The sequence below is a fragment of the Nyctereutes procyonoides genome, unplaced genomic scaffold, assembly GCF_905146905.1.
Source record: "Nyctereutes procyonoides isolate TBG_1078 unplaced genomic scaffold, NYPRO_anot_genome, whole genome shotgun sequence".
NCBI lineage: Eukaryota > Metazoa > Chordata > Mammalia > Carnivora > Canidae > Nyctereutes > Nyctereutes procyonoides.
This window is the reverse complement of record NW_026575040.1, coordinates 562,353-587,110: the sequence shown is the minus strand read 5'-3', so window position 1 is coordinate 587,110 and position 24,758 is coordinate 562,353. Positions and strand designations below refer to the sequence as shown.

The 24,758-nt window shown below is 38.6% G+C and overlaps 1 protein-coding gene across 2 annotated transcripts in view; it reads left to right on the top strand.

Moving 5' to 3' along the window:
- ETFA (electron transfer flavoprotein subunit alpha) overlaps positions 1-24,758 on the top strand; it is an 83,057-nt gene that overhangs the window by 29,973 nt on the left and 28,326 nt on the right. The window contains exons 9-10 of one of the 2 annotated variants that reach the window (XM_055319851.1): positions 5,401-5,483; positions 14,088-15,511. In XM_055319851.1, the coding sequence (XP_055175826.1) occupies positions 5,401-5,483; positions 14,088-14,108 (104 nt within the window). In that variant the 3' untranslated portion in view covers positions 14,109-15,511. Of the gene's footprint in view, positions 1-5,400; positions 5,484-14,087; positions 15,512-24,758 lie in introns of those variants that run through there. The other variant, XM_055319850.1, reaches the window with a different exon arrangement.

The window sequence follows — 24,758 nt, the reverse complement described above, 5'->3', positions numbered from 1 at the left end:
CACTGTATTTGCAAAACCTTTGTTGTTTTTCCATTTAAAAAAAAAATGTCAGCTTCAGTACCTACTTCAGAATCAGGAATGCTTTTGTTTTTTCTCTTTATTGGTAGTGTAATATAAATCTCTCATAAAAATAGAAATTAACATTATTTAAAAATTATAGTTAATCATTTATAGGAAAGATAGGACGTATTAAAAATGTACTGATGAGAGTGGAATGGTTTTTGAAAAATCAGAATTGGAAATTTTTTTAAATTATAGAACTATTACCTGAATATATTCTTTTTACAATGGGGCTCCTGGGGGCGGGGCTCTGTTGGTTAAGCATCCAACTTTTGATTTTGGCTCAGGTCATGATCTCAGGATTGTGAGATCAAGCCTCGTGTCAGGCTCCAAGCTGGGCATAGGGTCTGCTTAAGATTTTCATTCTCTCTCTTTCTCTCTCTCTCTCTCTCCCTTTCCCTCCCGCACTCCGCCTCTCTAAAAAAAAAGTCTCCATTCTTTTCTTTCTTCCCCCTTTTAGGAGTTTTGTTATAACTTACTAGGTTATGCTTTTGTTTATCTGAATGAAGGCATGATATTGACTCTAATCAGATGGTTTTATTTGAGGGTGTTTATTTCATTCATTTATCCTTCTTTTAAGTTTTTTTTTTTTTTTTAAATTAAAGATTTTACTTATCTATTCATGAGAGACAGAGAGAGAGAGAAGCAGAGACATAGGCAGAGGGAGAAGCAGGTTCCTCGCGGGGAGCCCGATCCTGGGACTCTGGGATCATGTTCTGAGCCAAAGGCAGACACTCAACTACTGAACCACCCAGGTGTCCCTAAGACTTTATGTTTTTGAGAGAGCAAGAGACACAGAAGGCACAAGTAGGGAGAGGGAGAAGCAAGCTCTCCACTGAGCAGGGAGCCTAATGTGGGGGTCGTTCCCAGGACCCTGGGATCATGACCTGAACTGAAGGCAGAAGCTTAAGTGATTGAGCCACCCAGGTGCCCCTCATTCATTTATTCTTTAATTGAACAAATGTTTATTGAGTGTCTGCCATATGTCAGGCATTATTTTAGGAACTGGGAAATGGCAGTGAGCAAAAATAAGCAAAGTCTCTGCCCTTGTGGAAGTTAAATTTGTATTTGGGTGAGACTAGACTTGTATTAGTTTCCTGTGGGTACTGTAACAAATTGCTGTAAACTCGGGTGGCTTAAAACAACAGAAAATTAATCCCTTACAGTTCTAGAGGCCAGAGTATGTTGAAATTACGGTGTTGGCAGGACCACACTCTGGGAGCAAATCTGTTCATTTACAGTATTTAGAGGCTGCCCCAACATTCCTAGGCATGTGGCTGCATCACTCCAGTCTCTGCCTCTGTCTTCATATCACCTTCTTCTCTATGTATCTGTATCAAATCTCCTTCTGTATCCCTCTTATAAGAATACATGTGATGACATTTAGGGACTACTTAGATAATTGAGGATAAGCACCCTCTCTTAAGATCCTTAACTTTACATCTGCTGCCATGTTGGTAATATAAATTCTGGGGATTAGAAAGTGAATATATCTTCGGAGGGGCCATTTTTCTGCCAACCATAGATACTAAACACAATAAATTAGTAAATAATAAATAAATTAGGATGTTAGAGGGTAAAATGCTATGAAGAGGAGGAGTTTGGAGATGGAGATTTTTCTAGTTGAGTGTGATGGAGTTTGGAGAGGGAGGATGCAGTTTTAAGTAAGATAGTCAGAGGAGGCCTTAAAAAGGAGACAACTGAACAAAGGTTTGATGGAGGTGAGGAAGCAAGCCCTGAGGAGATCTGAAAGAGAGAGAATGTTTCAGGTAGAGGGACCAGTAAAGTACAAAGAGTCCAACTAAGGGAGAAGTGTGTTTGGTTTATGTGATGAATAGCAAGGAGGCCAGTGTGGCTGGAATAGAAAGTACAAAAAGGGAGAGTAGTAAGAGATAAGAGTGGGAGTAATAGACCAGACCACACAGGGCATTGCATGCCTTCGTAGAGAGATTGCTTTTCTCTGGATAAAATGGGAAACCATTGAAAGATTTGAGTAGAAGAGTCACATGACCTGACACTCAAGCTGCGATTTTGAGCATAGAGTGTAGGGGATTACGTGCATTAACAGGAAGATCAATTAGGAGGCTATTTTAATCCTTCAGGTGAGAGATACTAGTGGTTCGGACCAGGTTAGTAGCAGTAGATGTGGGGAGAAGTAGTATTAGGATATATAGTTGAAAAAAAAAAAGATATATAGTTGAAGGTAAAGAAACACTCGGATTTCTTGACAGATGGGTTATATGTATGATGAGGGAGAGTTTTTATTTGGCAGTTGGTAGGAAGAAGTTACTGTTAGCTGAGATGGTCAAGACCCCAAGCACAGGTTCCAGGGAGAGATCAGGAATTGTTTTGGGCATATTAAGTTTTGCACTAACAGTAAACATACAGGTAGAGATGTCTGTTAAACTGTTGGCATTGGAACGTGGAATTCATTGGAGAACTTTGGGCTGGAGAATAAATTTGGGAATCAGTTGCGTTTCAGTGGTATTTGAAGCCATGAAACTGGATGGCATCACCAAGGATGTGAGTGTAAATAAAAATAAAAAAAGTCTCTAGGAGCCCTAGAGACTCTTGGTAGAGGGAGAAGGAGAGAAAGAAGACCAAAAAGGAGTGGTATGTAAGGCAGGAAAACCAGAACAGAGAGCATGATATTTTGGAATCCAAGTGAAGTGTTTTTGTCAAATACTGTAATAGATCAAGGAAGATGAGGACATAAAGTGACTAATTGATTTATCTACTTAGAGGTCACTGGCTAAACAGTTTTAGGGGAGTAGTGGGGGCAAAATCTTGAGTGGAATGGATTTAAAAGAATAGTCCAACGTAGTTATTGCATGATTGCATTCACTTTATAATAAGCCATTGAGTATTATATTTGTGATTTGTATGTGTTTCTGTATATGTGTTGTGGTTTAATAAAGAAGTTTTTAGAGGGGCATCTGGGTGGCTCAGTCGGTTAAGCATCTGCCTTCAGCTCAGGTCATGATCCCAGAGTTCTGAGGTTGAGTCCCACATCTGGCTCCCTGCTTGGTGGAGAGTCTGCTTCTCCCTATGCCCTCCTCTGCTCATGGTCTCTCTCTCTCTCTCTCTCATATCTTTTTAAAAGAAAAGTTTTTAGAAATAGATTGGGGGGCCTGGAATTGGAATCTGTGAATACAGACAACTCTTTATAGAGAGATTTTGCTCTATGAGAAAACAGAGAAATGAACAGTATTTAGGGGAGAGTGGGACCAACAGCATACTTCTGTGCTGATGGGAATGCTCCAGTGAGAGGGAAAAATTAATTACATAGGAAAGGGAAGGGAGAGTTGCTGGAGTGATGTCCTTAATGAGGCAAAGAAGTATATGGACCAGGTTAATGTGTATGTTAGTTGGAACATGTGAAAATTTGCTTGTGGTGATTTCAATTTCTTTTTTTTTTTTTTTTTTTTTTTGATTTCAATTTCTTAAGTGAAATAGGAAGCAAGGTCATCAGCTGAATGGGGTGTTAGAGTATTGGAAGGGGTGAGAGAAGAAAAGATACGAAATTATAGTTCAGGAAACAGAGAATGAAGGCCTATTTATTTATAGTAAAACCCAGTTAACACAGCTTAGTGTTGGTGTTTTTCTCTAATTATGCTGAACTACAGGGGGCCAGGTATAGAAAAGGTATCGAGATTGCTTAATCAGTTAACCAGAGATAGAGGTTTTTCTAGTTGAGTGTGATGGTGAAGGCAAGGAGATTGAAGGCATAGGCATTGATCATAGAATTTAAGCCAGGTAAACAGGAGACAACATAGTGGGAGAGAGGGACAGTGAATAAAATGTAGATCCTGGAGCGCCTGGGTGGCTCAGTCAGTTGAGTTGTCTGCCTTTGGCTCAGGCCATAATCCCAGGGTCCTGGGATTGAGCCCTGGCATCAGGCTCCTTGCTCAGCAGGGAGTCTGCTTCTCCCCCTCCCTCTGCCTTTCCACCCCTGTCATGTATTTGCTCACTCTCTCTGCTTTCTCTTTCAATTAAATAAATAAAAGCTTAATAAAAAAAAAAAGAAAGAAAGAAATACAGATCCCAGTGAGGTCAGAGGATTGTTGGGAGTTGGGTGCTAAAGGAGTGAGCCAGAAAGAGTAAGTCACAGAGAGACAGTGGAAATTGAGATTGTCAAGGGATATTGGTAATGGAAAGGTTGGGGATCTGACCGTGGGTGTGGATGACTGGAGAAGAGTTATTTAAGGAACTATGAGGCCAGGTGTTGAAATATCTGAGAATTAAGACTAGTATTGGAGAAAATGGCAATGGCCCAGAAACTAAAAGTCATTGAGAAATGAAGGGGCTTGGCTTGTGGTTAATAGCTGACAAAGCAATAAATGGGTGACATGATCTGATGATGTGAGATTCGCAGCTGAAAGCTTTTAAGGAGGAAGGAGGGAGCACTTCCTGAGGGTGTAAATGAAGAGTCCCATCTCCATGCCCAGCGTTATAAAGATGGTGGCAGAAAAGAGCAACATCTGTTGGAGAGAACTGCAGGGGAATCATTGTCCTCAGGGAGCATCTACATAAGTGGGAAGATAGGTGTACATTAGGGAGCATGCAGGGCATTCGGAGATTAGTCTGTGGATTATGAAGGAGAACCTTGGAGTCTGGGCCTTATTGTAGTGATTGAAGTAAGTAAAGAGCAGGATGTGACCAGTTGTCACTTACTCAGGTAGTATTGAGACTGCACGTTAGGAGGCAGTACGGAGTGCTGTCTGTGGCTTCCTCATGTCCCCTCTAGATGAAGGTGAAGAGGACCTGAGGCTCCTTCTTGAACCCTGCTGTGAGAGGGGCGACCTTACTCCAAGTACAGGGCGCCTTGTTCACTCCTGCTGAAGGAGGATAGAAGGCTACTTAACTTCTCTCTTTTTTTTTTTTAGATAGTGTAACTTGTTATGTGTAACTTGTATTTATTTATATTTTTTTTTTTGTAACTTGTCTTTAATCATAGGAGATAATGATACCATAGTACCTTCAAGAGTTGTGAAGTTATTGCCTAAAGAATCATTGTATAATGGCATGCCAGGTTATAGTGTATGTTTTATGAATGCCTGGATACCTTTTTGATAAAGCAAGCAGAAGACTTCAGCCAAATTTAAAATCTTAAATCCTTGGGTATAAGTAGAAGGCATTTCTTGAAGTTTTGTGTATAAAATGCACTAGTACTTCATTTTAGAATTCTTGATCCCTGATAAGGAGATTTTTTTTTTAAATAAGGGCTTTATAAAATAAATTCTGATTGTACTTACCAGTGCCTTTGTATATAGTAGTGAATATCCCAGCCAGCTGACTAACAGAGCTTAAAAAAAATGACAAATATGTTTTCCCCTCTAGTTGGTGCTTCTCGTGCTGCTGTTGATGCTGGCTTTGTTCCCAATGACATGCAAGTTGGACAGACGGGAAAAATAGTAGCACCAGTAAGTATTGCGATAAAATATGCCATGCAAAAAAAAATTGTTTTTTTTTAAGATTTTATTTATTCATGAGATAAAGGCAGAGACACAGGCCGAGTAAGAAGCAGGCTTCATGCAGGGAGCCCGATGTGGGACTTGATCCCAGAACCCCAGGATCACACCCTGAGCCAAAGGCAGGAGCTCAACCACTGAGGCACTCAGGTGTCCTGCTATGCAAAATTCTATGGGGATAAAAACCAGATCAGATTGAATAACCATCTCATTATTTAGTGTATTATTAGTGTATTATTTAGTGTACATTAAGATATTATTTAGTGTATCTAAGGAGTTTGCCATTACTGTGGTGAATATGTCCTCCTCGCAGAGTCTGTGGATTTCTTGGTCTCAGTAAAATGCGTAGCAGTTCTTAAACCCAGCATTGACTTTGAGATTTTTTTTAAAGATTTATTTTTATTTATTTATGATAGACATAAAGAGAGAGAGAGAGAGAGAGGCAGAGACACAGGCAGAGGGAGAAGGAGGCTCCATGCAGGGAGCCTGACGCAGGACTCGATCCCGGGACTCTAGGATCGCGCCTGGGCCAAAGGCAGGCGTGAAACTGCTGAACCACCCAGGGATCCCCTTTGAGATTTTTTTTTTAAGTTTTTATTTAAATTCCATTATCTTGCAGTGCCTTGGTGGCTCAGCTGGTTAAGTGTCTGACTCTTAATTTTAGCTCAGGTCATGGTCTCACATGAGTTTGAGCCCTGTGTTGTGTTCTGTGCTGGGCCTGGAGCCTGCTTGGAATTCTTTCTCTCTCCCACTTTCTCTACCCCTCCTCATTCTCTTTTCCCCCTCTCTAAAAAAAAAAAAAAAAGAAAGAAAGAAAAAAAAAGGAAAGAAAGAGAAAGAAAGAAAAGAAAAAAAAGGAAAGAAAGAGAAAGAAAGAAAAGAAAATCCAGTGTCTTTTGGATTTCTTGAGAACATTGGCAAATTCATATCATAGGGGCACCTGGGTGGCTCAGTTGGTTAAGCATCTGCCTTTGGCTCAGGTCATGATCCCAGGGTCCCAGGATCAAGCCCAGCATTGGACTCTTTGCTCAGCGGGGAGTTTGCTTCTCTCTTTCCCTCTCTGTCTCAGATAAATAAATAAAATCTTAGAAAAAAAAATTCATACCATAACACCAAATATAAAGTTGGTAAAAATAACATTTTATTAGTAAAGGATTTTATAAGTTCACATTAACATTTATTTACCATAAAACCTATTTATTATAATATTAATAGAAACAGTTTGTATTATAGTGAACATAGAATCTTGAAATCAGGAGCTATGAATCATAGTTGTCTTATCCTGAACGCCTAGTTTATCTGTTATTTTGTGTAGCTGCATGAAATACAGAAAATTCTTTTTTTTTTTTTAAAGATTTTATTTATTTATTCATGAGAGGCACAGAGAGAAAGAGAGAGGCAGAGACACAGGCAGAGGGAGAAGCAGGCTTCATGCAGGGAGCCTGACATGGGACTTGATCCTGGGACTCCAGGATCACGCCCTGGACCAAAGGCAGTGCTAAACCGCTGAGCCACCCGGGCTGCTCCCCCCCCTTTTTTAAAGATTTTATTTAAAAAAATATTTTTATTTATTTGAGAGAGAGAGAGAGAACATGAGTTGGGGGAGGAGGAGAGGGAGAGGGAGAAGCAGACTCTCCATTGAGCCACCCAGTCGTCCCTATATTGAAAACTTTAAAGACTTTTTAAAATATAAATCATATAATCCCCAGAGATTCTGATTCATTAACTCTGAGTTCGGCCTGGTCATGTATCTACGTATGTATTTGTGTGTGTGTGTGTGTGTGTGTGTGTGTGTGTGTTTAAGCTTTAAAACTCCTGAAGCAATCAGGTGCCTAGGTGGCTCAGTGGTTAGGCATCTGCCTTAGGCTCAGGTCATAACCCTGAGGTCCCAGGATCAAGCCCTAGGGCTCCCTGCTCAGTGGGCACTCCGATTCTCCCTCTGCCTTTTCTCCCGCTTATGCATGCGCGCGCGCTCTCTCTCTCTCAAATAAATAAAATCTTTAAAAAAAAAACTTGTGAAGCCATCTAGGGGCAACTGGGTGGCTGAATTGTTTAAACATCTCTTGGTTTTGGTGCAAATCATGATTTTAGGGTTGTGAGATCAAGAGTATGGAGTCCAGTTCCGCCCTGAGCATGGAGCCTGCTTAAGATTCTCCGTTTGTCTTCCTCTCCTCCTCCCCTGCATGCTCTCTCGCTGTCTCTCTAAAAAAAACAAAACTCAAAAAATCTTTTTGAAACAATCTCAAGTATACAAAAAACTTGGAAGTACAGAATTTTCTTTTTTATAATTAAATATAGTTTATATTATATAATTACATAGTTATAATATATGAGCTTCTTGTGAGGTGTGTTTTACAAATATTTTCTCCCAAACTGTGGCTTGCCTGTTTGTTTTCTTAATGGTATCAAGTTGAGGAACTTCCCTTCTGTTCCAGTTTTGTTGAGAGTTGTTACCATGAATGGTTGTTGAATTTTGTCAAATGTTTTTCTCCATTTGTTGAAATGATCGTTTGTTTTTTCCTCCTATATCTTGTTAATATGATGAATTGCATTGTTTGATTTTTGAATGTTAGAGTACTGTGAGTTACTGCGATAAACCCTACTTGATCATGTATCATTTTAATATATTGCTGGTTTTGATTGACTGGCATTGTATTAAAGATTTGGGGGTCTGTCTTGATCAAAATAATCTGTAACTTCTTTTTAAAAACATAGTTATCTAATTTTGGCATCCACATTATGTTGACTTCATAAAACGGGTTGAAAGATATTCCTTACTGCTCTGTTTTCTGCATGGTTTGTGTAAGATTGTTTTGTTTTGTCTTGTTTTGTCCTGTCCTAAATGTGGTAGAATTCACCAGTGATGCCGTTTTGGCCTGGAGTTTTCATTGGTGGAGTATTTGGCAATTAACTCAAGTTCTTTAATGGCTTTAGAGCTATTCAGATTTTTTATTTTAAGTCTGTTTGGCTGAGTGATATGTTTCAGTGAATTGGTCCAATTCTTCTAAGAGTCAAATGTATTGGATAAAGATGTTTATAATATTGCCCTGTATTCTTTTTATAGTCTTATAAGATCTGGATCATCTTTAATTTCTACAATTGGTAATTTATGTCTTCTCTTTTTTGTTTACTTTCCCTTCATCAGTCTAGTGGGTTTATAAAAAATTTATAAAAAATCTCAGTGATCCAACTTTTTTAGAATGACAGCCTTATTGTGATACAATTCATATACCATACAATTCATCCCATTTAAAGGTTCAATTCATTGGCTTTTAGTATATTCACAGAGTTATAAAACCATCACCTCAGTTTTAGAACATTTTCATTGTCCCCAAAAGACATATACCATTTTTCTCCAACTTCCCCAGGCCAAAGCAATTAACATTCTACTTTCTGTCTATATATATATATATATATATATATATATATATATATATATATTTGCCTTTTCTGGGCATTTCATATTAATATTTCATAATAATGATTATATAATAGGTGGTCTTTTTTTTTTCATTTAGCATAATTTTTTCAAAATTTATCCATGTCATAGTATTACTTTTTATTGCTAAGTGTATTCCATTATGTAGGTATACCACATTTTACTTATACATTTGTAATTTGATGGACATTTGGGTTATTTTTACTTTTTTGGCTATTATGAATAATGCAGATATGAACATTCATATACAAGTTTTTGTGTAGACATATTTTCATTTTTCTTGGTTATATACCTAGGAGTGGACTTGCTAGATCATATGGTAACTCTGTTTTACCTTTTGAGGATCTGCCAAATTGTTTCCTGTAGCAGCTGCACCGACAGTAAGCCAAATTTTAGCTTAGTTAACTTCTTTTCATTGTCTTTTTTGTGTGTGTGTCTTAATTTTCTTCCTTCTAATTACTTTGGGTTTACCTTGCTCCTAAGGTAGAACATCATTAATTTTGTATTGTTTATTTATTATTATTTTTTTAAGATTTTATTTATTCATGAGAGAGAGAGAGAGGCAGGGACACAGGCAGAGGGAGAAGCAGGCTCCAAGCAGGGAGCCCAACGTGGGACTCGATCCCGGGTCTCCAGGATCACACTCTGCGCTGAAGGCGGTGCTAAACCGCTCAGCCACCCAGGCTGCCCTGTATTGTTTATTTTTAAAAATTGTTTTGAAAAAAAAATTGTTTTGAAGTTTATTTATTTAAGTAATCTCTGCATGTAACATGGGTTTGAACTCATGACCCCAAGGTCAAGTGTTGCATGGTCTTCTAACTGAGCTGACCAAACTGTATTGCTTATTTTTAAATGTAAGTATTAAAGGTATAAATTTCCCTCTAAGCACTGCTTTAGCTGCATCCCCAAAATTTTGATATATTGTATTTTTATCATTTATTTAAAAATACTTTCTAATTTACAAAATTATAAATGTTTAATTTCTAGATATTTGTGAGCTTTTTTCCTAGAGTGCTTATTACTGATTTCTAATTTAATTTTGAAGATATTAATATTTATATTTACTGAGACTTATTTTATGGTGTGTCAAATGCCCTGTCTTGATGAACTTGAAAAGAATGTATATTATGCCATTAGACATTGCAGGAAAAAAGATTAGTGAACTTGAGGATGTGGTAGCAAAACTCCACTGAGAGAAAATTAAAAAAAAACACAGGAAAAAAAATGGGACAGAGCATGGATGAGCTCTGGGACAACTTTAGCAGGCCCAATATATGTATAATTGGAAGAGCCAAACTTTCTGAACAAATAATGACCAGAAAAAAAATTAAATTTGATGAAACCTATAAACACACAGATCTCAATAGCTCAGGATACCCCAAGGAGAGTAAACATGACGGAAACTACAAGGCACATCATAATAAAAATGTTTAAAGAATGAGGGGCACCTAGGTGGCTCAGTGGTTGAGTGCCTTTGGCTCAGGTCATGATCCCAGGGTCCTGGGATTGAGTCCCGCATTAGGCTTCCTGCAGGAAGCCTGCTTCTCCTGCCTATGTCTCTGCGTCTCTCATGAATAAATAAATAGAATCTTTTAAAAATGTTTAAAAAATGATAGACAGGGATCCCTGAGTGGCGCAGCGGTTTGGCGCCTGCCTTTGGCCCAGGGCGCTATCCTGGAGACCCGGGATCGAATCCCACATTGGGCTCCCGGTGCATGGAGCCTGCTTCTCCCTCTGCCTATGTCTCGGCCTCTCTTTCTCTCTCTGTGACTATCATAAATAAATAAAAATTAAAAAAAAATTTTTAAAAATGATAGACATTCTTAAAAGCAGAGGAAAAATAGGAGTTAAGTGAATACTCCATTCAAAAAGCAGAGACTGTCAGAATGTATAAAAAGCAAGACCTCATCCATGAACCACCTATAAGAAATACATTTTAAAATATAAAAAAGATATACACTAAAAGGGAAAGGCTAAAAAAAGGTACACTGGGGCGCCTGGGTGGCTCAGTTAAGCATCTGACTCTTGATTTCAGCTCAGGTCATGATCTCAGGGTTGTGAGATCAAGCTCTGCGTTGGTCTCTGTGCTTAGCAGGGAGTCGGCTTGAGATTCTTTCTCTCTCTGCTCTTGCCTGTGTGCACATGCTCTCTCTCAAATAAATAAATCTTTGAGGAAATAAGAAGGAAAAGATATACCACACAAGCAGTAAGCATAAGAGATTAAGAAATCTGAGTATCAAAAAAAAAATTAAAAAAAAAGAAAAAGAAATCTGAGTATCTTTATTAATATTAGAGAAAGTAGACTTTAAGACAGTGGTTATTACTGGAGATAGAGATTATTACATCACAATAATAGATATTATTACATAATAATAATAGGGTTAATTTATCAGGAAGACAGAACCATCATGATTGTAGAAGTGCCCAGTAACATAGGTTCAAAAAATTCATCAAGCAAAAATTAAGAGAACTTAAAGTAGAAGCAGACAAATCCATAATCATATTTGGAGATTTTTTTTTTTTTAATTTATGATAGTCACAGAGAGAGAGAGAGAGGCAGAGACATAGGCAGAGGGAAAAGCAGGCTTCATGCACCAGGAGCCTGATGTGGGATCCGATCCCGGGTCTCCAGGATCACGCCCTGGGCCAAAGGCAGGCGCTAAACCGCTGCGCCACCCAGGGATCCCATATTTGGAGATTTTAACACTTTCTCTTAGTAATTGATATAACTAGGCCAAGAAATTCAGTAAGAACATAAAAGATCTAGACCAAGGGTCACCAGACTTTATCTGTAAAGAGTAATATAGCAAATAATTTTATGGGCCGTAAAATGTCTCTGGTAGTTGTAGAGCAAATGCAGCCATAGATAAGTAAATGAATGAGACAAAAAGCAAAAGAATGAGCATGGCTATATTCCAGTAAAACTTTATGTATGGGGATCCCTGGGTGCCTCAGCGGTTTAGCGCCTGCCTTTGGCCCAAGGCGTGATCCTGGAGACCCGGGATCGAGTCCCACATCAGGCTCCCTGCATGGAGCCTGCTTCTCCCTCTGTCTGTGTCTCTGCCTCTCTCTCTCTCTCTCTGTGTGTCTCTCATGAATAAAATGAAATGAAATGAAATAAAATAAAAATAATAGGGGATCCCTGGGTGGCTCAGCGGTTTGGCGCCTTTGGCCCGGGGCGCGATCCTGGAGTCCCGGGATCGAGTCCCACATCGGGCTCCTGGCATGGAGCCCGCTTCTCCCTCCTCCTGTGTCTCTGCCTCTCTCTCAATCTGTGTCTATCATGAATAAATAAAAAAATAAATCTTTAAAAAAATAAAAATAAATAAAAATAATAAAATCCTTGTGTACTAATTCCAAAATCTGGGTTATTTTTAAGGTTGATCTCCTTTTTTTTTTTTTATTTTTTAAGATTTTATTTGTTCATTCATGAGAGACACACAGAGAGAAAGAGGCAGAGACACAGGCAGAGGGAGAAGCAGGCTCCACGCAGGGAGCCCGACGCGGGGCTCCATCCCTGGTCTCCAGGATCAGGCCCTGGGCTGCAGGTGGCACTAAACCACTGAGCCACCCGGGCTGCTCCATCTCCTTTGATTGTGTTTTCACATTTTCCTGTTTCATTGTATGTGCAATATGATGCTTCTCAAATTTTTGTCTTAGGATTCCTTTTCAAGATTGAGGGTTCTCAAAGAGCTTTTAAGTGGGTCTTATCTATTGACACTTCCTATGTTAGGAATTCAAACAGAGGGGTGCCTGGGTAGCTCAGTTGGTTAAGGTCATGATCTCAGGGTCCTCGTATTGAACCCCACATTGGGCTCCCCATTTGACAGGAGGCCTGCTTCTCTTCCTCTGCCTGCTGCTCCCCCTGCTTGTTTTCTCTCTCCCTCTCTGTCAAATAAAATCTTACAAAAAAAAAAAAGAAATGCAAACAAAAATTTTAAATATTTAAAAATATTAAAATAATAATAAAACTATCTTCTTAATATAAGTAACATCTTGGTGAAAATATTTTCTAAAACAAAAGTGATTTTAATGGGAATAGGTGCATTGCTTTACATTTCTGCCTTCATAGTTGGCTAATAGAAAATTACTAGATTCTCATTTCTACTTCCTCTGTTTTCTTATATTAGTTTGATTAAAGTATGTAAAGAAAGTCTACTATCACATAGATATATCATTGAAAGAGAAAGGAGTATTTTAATAGCCTCTTAAGAAAATTGTGGATATATTTCTTTTATATTACACCAAAGCTTGACAAATAGTAATTTTTAAAAAGACTTATGTATTTATTTGAGAGAGAAAGAGACAGAGCAAGCAGGGGGAGGGGCAGAGGGAGAGGAACACAAGCAAACGATCTGCTGAAGGGGGGAACTGCATATGGGGCTTGATCCCAGGACCCTGCGATCATTACCTGAGCCAACTGAAGAGTTGGACACCTAACTAACTGAGCCACCCAGACACCTCGACAAGTAGTAGTTTCTTAAACGTAATTTGCAGTGTGGAATGTGAAACCTATCGATGAACTTTTCATATTCTTATATTAAAATCCACTGGTCTATACTGCACTTTGGATCTTTCACAATCTTGTACATCATGCATTGTTCATTTAGAAAATACAGGCATATCTCATTGTGTTTCTCTTTATTATGCTACACATGTATTCTGAAATGTGGAGTTTTTTTTAATGAATTAACGGTTTGTGGCAACCCTGCGTTGAGCAAGTCTATTAGTGCTATTTTTTCAATAGCATTTGCTCACTTTGTGTCACATTTTGGTAATTCTTACAATAGTTCCAAGTTTTCATTATTATTATATTGTTACGGTGATCTGGGATCAGAGATCTTTGATATTACTATTTTAATTATTTTGGGACACAATGAACCTCACCCATATAGGGCAGTTAATTTAATAGATAGATGAATGTTGTATGGGTTTTGACTATTTCACTGGCTGGCTGTTGCCTCATCTATCTCCCCCTCCTTGTGCTTCACTATTTTCTGAGACACAGCAATATTGAAATTAGGCCAGTTAATAATCCCTTAGTGGCCTCCTCAGTGTTCAAGTGAAAGGAAGAATTGTACACATCTCTCACGTTATTTTTTTATTATTTTTTAAAGATCGTATTTATTTATTCATGAGAGGCAGAGACACAGGCAGAGAGAGAAGCAGGCTCCTCGTAGGGAGCCCTACGTGGGACTGGATCCCAGGACTCCGGGATCACGCCCTCCGGGATCACGCCCTGAGCCAAAGCTCAACCACTGAGCCACCAGGGATCCCAAAATTGTCTTACTGAAAGAAGACGCCATCTAGGACTTTCATAGAGAGGAGAAATGGATGTCTGGCTTTAAAACCTCTAAGGACAGGCTGACTCTCTTGTTAGGGGCTGATGCAGGTAATGACTTTAAGTTGAAGCCATTGCTCATTTATCATTCTGAAAATTCTAGGGCCCTTAAGGATTAAGTAAAAACTATTCTTCCTGTGCTCTGTAAATGGAACTACAAAGTCTGGATGACAGCACATCTGTTTATAATATGGTTTACTGAATATTTTAAGCCTACCATGGAGACCTCAGGAAAAAATGATTTCCTTCAAATGTTACTGTTCAGCAATGCACCTGGTCACCCAAGAGTTCTGATTAGAAGATGTACAAGACGAGTGTTGTTTTCATACCTGCTAACACAGCATCTGTTCTGTAGCCCATGGATCAAGGAGTCATTCTGACTTTCAAGTCTTATTGTTTAAGAAATACATTTTGTAAGGTTCTAGGTGCCATAGATAGTGATTCTTCTGATGGATCTGGGGAAAGTAAATTGAAAGCCTTCCAGAAAGGATTCAGCATTCTCGATGCTATTAAGAACATTCATGATTCATGGAAGAGGTCAGAATACCAACATTAACAGAATTTTGGAGAAAGTGGATTCCAGCCCTCATGGAGGACTTTTGAGGAGTTCAAGACTTGGGGAAGTAACTGCAGATGTGGTGGAAATGGCAAGAGAACTAGAATTAGATGTGGATGGAGCCTGAAGATGGGACTGAATTGTGGTAATCACATGATAGAACTTTAATGGATGAGGAGTTGCTTCTTATCAGTGAGCAAAGTGGGTGAGTTCTTGAGACAGAAACTGATCCTGGTAAAGATGCTGTGAAGATTGTTGGCAACAGAGGATTTATAACATGACATAGAGTTAGTTAATAAGGAATTTTGGTAAAAGTTGTATTGTGGATAAAATTAAAAAGCATCATATGCTATAGAGAAATTGTTCATGACAGGAAGAGTCAACTGATTTGGGAAACTGCACTATTGTCTTATTTTAAGAAATTGCCACAACCACCCCAGCCTTCAACAGCCACCACCCTGATCAGTCAGCAGTCACATCAAGCAAGACCCTACACCAGCAACAAGATTATGACTTGTGAAAAGCTCACCTGATAGTTAGCATCTTTTAGCAATAAAGTACTTTTGAATTACGGTCTGTACATTATTTTGACATACGTATTATTGCACACTTAATAGACTATAATACAGGGTGAACATGCACTGGAAAACAAAAAATTAATTTGACAGGCTTTTTACTGTGATATTTGTTGCTTGATTGTGGTGGTCTGGAACTGAACCCACAATATCCCCAAAGCTGTAATGGTTTACTGAGTTTTGCAGATCTCCCAAACATTGACACGTATTATCAGTCTCAAAAAGTCAGGTCCATTAATGTCACTCATCTCATTAGAAGGGTCTTTAAACTTCATATTTATGGTTATAAGTGTTTTAGAATTCTGATTATCACTTAAAAGCTCAAATTTTGGGCAGCCCGGGTGGCTCAGCAGGTTAGCGCCGCCTTCAGCCCAGGGCATGATCCTGGAGACCTGGGATCGAGTCCCACGTCAGGCTCCCTGCATGGAGCCCGCTTCTCCCTCTGCCTGTGTTTCTGCCTCTCTGTGTCTCCCATGAACAAATAAATAAAATCTTTTTGTTTTAAACAATAGTAAGTGAAACCAGCTTTTTATTTTTCAGGTTTTTAATTTTTTTAAGATTTATTTATTCGAGAGAGAGAGAGAGAGAGAGAGAGGCAGAGACACAGGCAGAGGGAGAAGCAGGCTCCATGAAGGGAACCCAATGTGGGACTCGATCCCGGAGCTCCGGGATCACACCCTGAGCCAAAGGCAGATGCTTAACCACTGAGCCACCCAGGCATCCCTTTTCAGGTTTTTTTAAAAACTGAGTATGGGGCAGCCCCAGTGGCGCAGCGGTTTAGCACCGCCTGCAGCCCAGGGTGTGATCCTGGAGACCCTGGATCGAGTCCCACATCAGGCTCTCTGTATGATGCTTCCTTCTCCCTCTGCCTGTGTCTCTGCCTCTCTCTCTCTCTGTCTCTATGAATAAAAAAAAAAATCTAATCTAAAACTGAGTATGTAGTTGTGAGGAGTGCAGCGACAACTAGTTCATTTTGGTGCAGCTGCCTGGTCTAATGCAAATAGTAGTCTTACCCACTGTTGCTTTTTTGCATCATGACTGCAAAAGTCAGTACAGTTTTTCCACAATAAATAACGAGATTCAAAAAAGTTATTTAACCCTGTATATTTATTTCAGCACCATTTTTATTTGTTGGCAAGCATCCATATAATGAAATTCTTTGGTGATTACTTGGTATTGATTCTGGACAAATGCAACTAAAACACAAAACAGCACCAAAACTCCAGGTTCTGTCTTCTGTTTCAGTACTAGCCAGGGTGGCTGAGAAGCCACCTCCCACATGCCTAAGGTGGCGGTCACCAGGGTCTAAGCAGAGTACATATGTAGAGTTTGTGGTTCTCTCTAGAATTTTTTTCCTTCCTTTCCAGCTAATGTGGCAGCCACAAACTGTTTCTGTGTGTTTTCTCAGCTATTGAGACTGTGGGTTTCTATCCAAGTGTCTGCGTTCTGATTGGTTTTTATCCTCTGTGGGAAATCTGCAGATGCCCCAAGGGAGAAAGTAGAGGTATAAGGTAGGCTCATCCTTTTGTGCCTCCCTCCCTTACAGAATTCCGCCTTCTGGTTGTCTTGGTTGATCTCCAAAATATTTAAATAGTTACTGTGTCTGTATTTTAACAAGGTTTTATAATTTATCTCTGGAAGAAGGTTTAGTCTGATAACGAGCAGTTCCCTCAGGACCATGAGCAGCAGTCCTAAGGCCCAGAATCAAATGCGGTATTTCACATGTGCTCAGATACGAGTACGGAATTAGATTATTATCTTCTTAAATGATACTTTAATTAATGCTACTTAATACTGCATTAGGTCCTTGGCAAGCGTATCCCACTGTTGGCATGTATTACACTTGTGGACATCCAAACTCAGTCTTCTCCTTCACCCATATTTTGTTGCCTACAATTAAACCATGTCTCCCTTGTCTAATAATAATGAAGTGTTCTTTGTGTTTAAAGCTGAACATTTTATTAAATTTGGGTTTTTGTTGGGGCACCTGGGTGGCTCAGTCGGTTAAGTATCTGCCCTTGGCTCAGGTCATGATCCCAGGGTCCTGGGATCGCTTGGGTCCTCTGCTTGGCAGACAGCCTGCTTCTCCCTGTCCTCTGCTGCTCCCCCTGCTTGTGTGGGCTTGTGTGCACGCACGCTCTCTCTTTCTCTCAAGTAAATGAAATCTTAAAAGAATTTTGGGATTTTGTTCTGTGCCATTGAAACCTCTTGAATCTTTTAAAGCTTGATTTTTTCTATTCACATTCCTCTCAACTTTATATTCTTTGAAGATCCTACATTCTGTTTGGTTGCCATTTGGTAATAGCTATGGAAAGCATCACACGGTTCTTGCTGATAAAAATAGTTAGAAGTTCCCTATTCAAGTAAAGGGACACAAAGGCAAATTTTATTATCCTCACGAAACAATTTTACTTTTATCGATTGTTTGAGAAAGTATGAAAATATATAATACCCAAAAGATGCTGTGAATTTAGTTATACTTTTATTTTTTTTTTAATTTTTTTTTTTTATTCAATTATGATAGTCACACAGAGAGAGAGAGAGAGAGAGAGGCAGAGACACAGGCAGAGGGAGAAGCAGGCTCCATGCACCGGGAGCCCGACGTGGGATTTGATCCCGGGTCTCCAGGATCGCGCCCTGGGCCAAAGGCAGGCGCCAAACCGCTGCGCCACCCAGGGATCCCTAGTTATACTTTTAAATAAATTTTTATTTTATCATTCTTAGCAGTTTACACATGCATATGGAAGATTATTGAACATGTTTGGAGAACAATTTCTGGTATGTTTATGGATTCATATTCCCTGCAAGAATTCATACCCATGATGGGGAACCACTAATCTTACAGCTCACTATTACAACAAATTCGTCTATATTACTCTTTATTTTTTAATTAACTCTTTGTTTGGAAATAATTTCAAACTTGGATCCCTGGGTGGCTCAGTGGTTTAGTGCCTGCCTTTGGCCCAGGGCGTGATCCTGGGGTCCCGGGATCAAGTCCTGAATTGGGTTCCCTGCATGGAGCCTGCTTCTCCCTCTGCCTCTCTCTCTCTCTCTCGAATAAATAAATAAAATCTTTAAAAAATAATAATTTCAAACTTACAAAAAGTTGAAAATTAAAAATAGTACAGTGTGTATATTATACACATATATACATAGTTTTTTTCCTGAGCATACAACAGTAGCATCATGACCCCTAAATATTTTAGTTGTATTATTTTTATTTACTTGAGAGAGAGAGAGAGTTGAGCACCAGTCAGGAGAGAGGCAGAGGGAGAGGGAGCGAGAATCTCAAGCAGACTCTGCAAAGTGCAGAGCCCAAAGTGGGGCTCAGTTGCATAACACGTGAGATCATGACCTGTCATGAGTCAGGCACTTAATTGAGCCACCCAGGTGTCCCTTTAGTGTGTGTTTTCTAAGAAAAGAAATATCCTCTTAAATAACCAAAGTTACATGTACATCCTATATTTGGATTTTGTAAGTTTAAATTCTAATTCATTTTCCATATTCTAATAGGATATTCCAGTTCTGTCATTTAGCTTTGTAGTGTTCATTATAGTATTGTCCCGTCTCCATACAGAGTCCAGTTTAGGGTCAGGTATGGCATTCCGTTGTCATCACTCTTTAACCTTTAGTCTTGTGGTAGTAGTAAGGAGTAACTCTCACTTCTTATTTAACCTCAGTCTTAGGCCTTCTGTACCCAGGCTTCAGGGCTGGGGCTTTCTTAGTGTTCCTATTCCTATTCTCCACTCCCCTACCTATAATTGTCAAACTGCCTTTTGTCTCTTAGGGAGAATTTGGTCTTGAGGAAACTCAGATGAAAGATAAAGGTTGGAGATATGTTAAAACTAGGAGAGAGATTTTAAAGAAAATAAATTCTGTATTCTGTCCGTTTGCTAGATCTAGTCTGCACGTTTGGCACTAGGTTTTCTAGAACCTTGGTCATATTGGGAAACAAGATCAATGTTCTGGTTTACAGTGTCCCTAAAGTAAAAAACAAACTGATTGCACATGGGAAGCATAATTTGGCCTGTATGGAGATCAGAGAGAGAGATTTATCCCTTGAGTCCTTCTAAAGAAGACACTATTGATTAACATCCTCAACAATGTCCTTACTGTCTTTACTATAAAAAGGACAGTGGTTTCATAGGGCTTTTTTTTTTTTTTTAATCCCCTCAATGTCAGCCATTGCCTAATATTTAAGTGCATTTCCATAAGGAGCCAAATTTGGTTTGGGGCTTGCTCTGGCTTTTCCAGGATAAAGTTTCAGAGTAGTGATTTAGTTGTAGAACATTTCTTGTCAGGAAGCCTCATGCATAACAGGAAAAGTGGAGTTGCAGTGAAGTGGTGTAATCTAGAGTGCTGCTGCTAATGAAGCTCTTTTCCTTCCCATTTTTCTGAAAGAGTCTCTGTGGCCCTTCTGCAGAATGACTGGAGCCCTGAGCACATTTTAAAAACCATTTGTCCAGGAAAAACTGATGGATTACATAGTCTCGGTTCCCCACAAATAGATCTACCTGAACTGAATTTTGATTTTGCCCTCTGTTAGTATATATCAACATTACCTTAAACTGTACCAAGTTTTAGAACTCCTTATTTAGTACTGTTTCCCTTATTCTCAGGCACTGATCTTTCCTTCTACTTCACAAGTCAACTTACTGTCCTCTCTGTAAAAGCAATACAATACCACTTCCTTATATACATCAAAGAGCTGAGCCTTTCTTTTCTAATTGAATGCTAATCTCTCTACCTATGTTCTTGGATCCCATTACCTCTACCTCCTTTGGCACAGTATCCCATTATTTACCCCCCTGTTCTGGGTTTTTTAGAGCCTCTCCCTCTCTACTGGCTCCTTTTTTATAATGTTAAAAAGGAAAATTCTTTGTCGACCCAGCAGCCTCTTTTTCCCAGTAGCTACCTCCCTTTTCATCTCTCTTGGTAGGCTGAGCTTGAAAAAATTGCTTACATTTGCTAAATCCACTGTTCTTCCCATTATTTTCTATTTATTTAATATATATACATTATATAATATATATGTAATACATAAAAAGAATACCGTATACACCTTTTACTACCGAATTTAAGAAACAGCATTATAATACACTCGAAAGCCCCTATGTACTTTAATACATGTCCTTCCTTTCCCTGAAAAGTACCCATTACCTAAATTTGATGATGATTTCAATACATTTTACTTGTACTGTATATCTACAGTTCCCTAAACAGTGTATAGCTCAACTTTTCAACTTGAGTACCATGAATGATTTACAAGTCTGCTGAGATGTTGATCCTCTCAGCCTTTGGAACAGGAGACATTATGACTAGCCTTGTTCACTTAGCCCAGTGTACCATACACATGCTACCATCGTCTGTGCCATAGTATAAAAAAGTTGGGAAACATTGATAGGTAACATTGTTTTGTATACATTTTTAAAACTTTATATCAACAGCATATTGTGTGTTTTCTTTATGTTTTTTAGTCTAATGTTTGTAAGATTTCATCCATTATATTTTAGGTAGCGGGTTTTTTTTTAAGATTTTATTTATGTATTCATGAGATACACAGAGAGAGAGAGACAGAGACACAGGCAGAAGGAGAAGCAGGCACCTCACACAGAGCCCGATGTGGGACTCGATCCCAGGGCCCCAGGATAACGCCCTGAGCCAAAGGTGGATGCTCAATCACTGAGCCACCCAGGCATCCCCAGGTAGCAGTTTTGCTTCATTTGTGTTTCACACAAATGTATGGTGTCCTATTATATAAATATGTCATACTTTTCTCATTTCTTTAATAATGGATGCTTATTTAGTCTATAATTCTTGCTGTTACAAATAATGTAACTTGAAAATTCTTTTTTTTTTTCTTTTAAAGATTCTATTTACTTATTCATGAGAAACACAGAGGGAGGCAGAGACACAGGCAGAGGGAGAGCAGGCTCCATGCAGGGAGCCCGATGCAGGACTCGATCCCTAAAGTCCCGGATCACACCCTGAGCCAAAGATAGGCGCTCAACCACTGAGCCACCCAGGCATCCGTACTTGAAGATTCTTATGTCTCTGTGTATGTTAGTGTTTCCCTAGAGAAGTATGCCTGAGAGTGAAACTGCTCAATTAGAGGAAATATCCAGCCTACCACATATTGATGAAGGGTCTACCCAAGTGGCTGTTTATACTCAGTAGTTTATAAAAACTTACCTCTCATCCTCTTTGAACTTTGGTATTTTGGTTTTTTAAAGTTTTGCCGTTCTGGAGATAGAAGGTGTTCTGGAGACAGTGATGATTGCACAAGAAGGCAAATATACTTAATGCTACAGAACTGTACTTAACAGTGATTAAAATGGTAAATTTTATATTATGTATATTTACCACAGTTTTGTTTTTAAAAAGCTTTGCTAGTTTGATGGGGATGAAATCTGTTTTTTGCTTTTCCCTGGTCATTAGTGAGGTATCTTTATATTCTAAATCTCCATTAATGTGGTTTTTTTTTTTTTCTCTCTGAATTTCCTGTTCGTATCTTCTTGCCCATTTTTCTATTGAATTGTTTTTTTTCTTATCAATTCTTGGAAGTTTTTAATATATTTGGGGTACTCTTTTGTTGGTTATATGTGTTGCATGCATTTTATTTTATTTTATTTTAATTTTTTTTTTTATTTATTTATGATAGTCACACAGAGAGAGAGAGAGAGAGAGAGAGAGAGAGAGAGAGAGAGAGAGAGGCAGAGACACAGGCAGAGAGAGAAGCAGGCTCCATGCAGGGAGCCTGATGTGGTACTCGATCCCGGGTCTCCAGGATCGCGCCCTGGGCCAAAGGCAGGCGCCAAATCGCTGCGCCACCCAGGGATCCCAGTTGCATACATTTTAAATCAGTTTTTAGCCTCCTTTTAAATATGTCTTTTGATACACAGAATCTTTTAGTTTTAATGTGGTTGAGCTTATTTTTTTCCTTTGTAATATCTACTGTCTGTGTCTTGTTTAAGGAATCTTTCCTAAGATAGGGTCATAGTGATATTCACCTGTATTTTTTTCTAAAACCTATAAAGTTTGCTTTTTACATTTTGGTTTTTAATCTACTTGCTTTGGTTTTTATGCTTGGTGTGAAGTAGGTATTGTTTTATTCTCATATGACTAACCAACTAACTTTTGGTTACATACTCTCTTTCTCCTCCGCCGGTCCCTAGTGTCACCTTGTACATGTTTATACACATGGACAGGTCTATTTCTCAGGTCTCTGTTCTGGCCTATCAGTCAGATGTTTGTCATTGTACCAGTATTATACCTAAAGCTGTAATAATAAAAGTATCTAGTTGGACAATTCTCCTCTCCTCTGTTCTTCTCCAGAACTGTCTTAGTTATTCTTGGCTCTCTACCATTCTCTTGCAGTTTTAGAATTAGTTTGTCAAATCCCACAATTGAAATTTTGGTTGGAAATGTAGGTTTGTCATATCAGATTTATTGTGGTTCTTGAAATTGTACACAATTACTGAAAACTCACAGAACCCAAATCTGTATTTTATTTTTTTTAAAGAGAAAAATGGGACGCCTGGGTGGGTCAGTGGTTGAGCGTCTGCCTTCAGCCCAGGGCAGGATCCTAGGTTTCCGGGATCAAGTCCCATATCGGGCTCCCTGCATGGAGCCTGCTTCTCCCTCTGCCTGTGTCTCTGCCTCTCTCTCTCTCTCTGTGTGTGTGTGTCTCTCATGAATAAATAAATAAAATCTTAAAAAAAAAGTACAAATTGTAGCAAATACTCAGAAGCAGAAATTCTTCAAGTGAGGAACTATGGATGCATAGATTAATTTGGGGGGTGTTGACATCTTTGCAATATTTAGTCTTCTGTACAACATTATTTTTTTAGGTAGTTTATAATTTCTTTATAAATGTAGATAGGTAAATAAGAATGCAGTTTATGTTTATACATTGCTTTTATTCATTTATAAATTCTTAGGTGCTGTACATAGTCATGTCTTCTGGGAATAATTCTTGGGTGTGGTACATACACAGTCATGTCTTCTGGGAATAATGAAATTTTGTTTTATCCTTTATTTTTTTTCTTACCATGTCAGCTGTGGCTCCCTGGACATTGTTAATAGAAGTGATGACGATAAACATCCTGCCTCTTATTTTTCAGTAATTTCTAATAGGTTTCACCACTAGGTATGATGTTTGCTATCTCTTTTTAGTAGGTATCTTTTATGAGATTAAAGAAATTTTCTATAATAGTTGTCATATAATAATTGTTTGCTTGCTTGTATAACTTCACTTGACTTCTATGTGCCACAGTTTTCTCAACTATATCATGGTGATAATAGTCTCTATCTCATGGGTAATTGTAAAGATAGAATAAGTGATATATAAAACACTTAAAACCATACCTGGCATATAGTAGAAGTATGTTGGTTATTTTTATAGTTATAAATCCTTGTTTGCTAAGAGATAATTTTTGTTTTGAAATCATGAACAGGTATTGAAATGTTATTTCTATAATTCATATTTGATAGTCTCATTGGATTTTGTGAGGACATTAATTAGTATTTATTGAGCTTACTGGAATGACTGTTTATGCTATGACCAAAATTTAATTCCAATGACTTTGTAAGCCTTGGCATATTTTATGGTAGTTCCTGTTTTACATTTTTCTCTGGATTGCCTTTTAGAAGCTCTGTTTGTGACTTAACTTTCTTACGCATCCAAACACATAAGCATACCGCAGTCATTAAAGAATCTGTTACCTGCTTCCAGGGAAATGTGTTTTTACACTTAGTGCAACTTCTTAGTGGAAATAGATTACTTTATCTATATTTTGGTATTTTACTAACAGAGCTGTGGTCTGTTCACAACTTTGAGAGTAAATGAATAGTTGCCAGGTGAGCAAGCAGTTTTGGGGGATTTTGCAATAGAGGACATTTTGTTTTGGGGGTTCTCTTTTGAAAATTCTCTAATGTTGAAAAGTCTGTGTAGAAACAGACTTTATAGAGTTATTTGTATACTGCTGGGACTGAATTTATGGACTGCTCTTCTGACTTGCTAAAAAGCTAAAGACTGACAAGCCCTTTCATACTGCATTATCCAGCTTGGCTTTTAACTCCAAGAGAACTGTGTTCGCAAATTGATGCTCTATTCCTTTGGGGTTAGTATAGAAGCATTAAATTGTACTAAAATATTCATATGTGAGTGCATTTAGCTGAAAGCAATTGATGTTCTATTCCCGAGAGGGCAGAGAGAAATGCTGTATGGACCTGCAGTCCAGAAAACACCCTAAGCATGCTTCTTAAAGGTAATTACGTGGCCTGGATGATCAGAGTCCTTACCATGAAGCTTAAA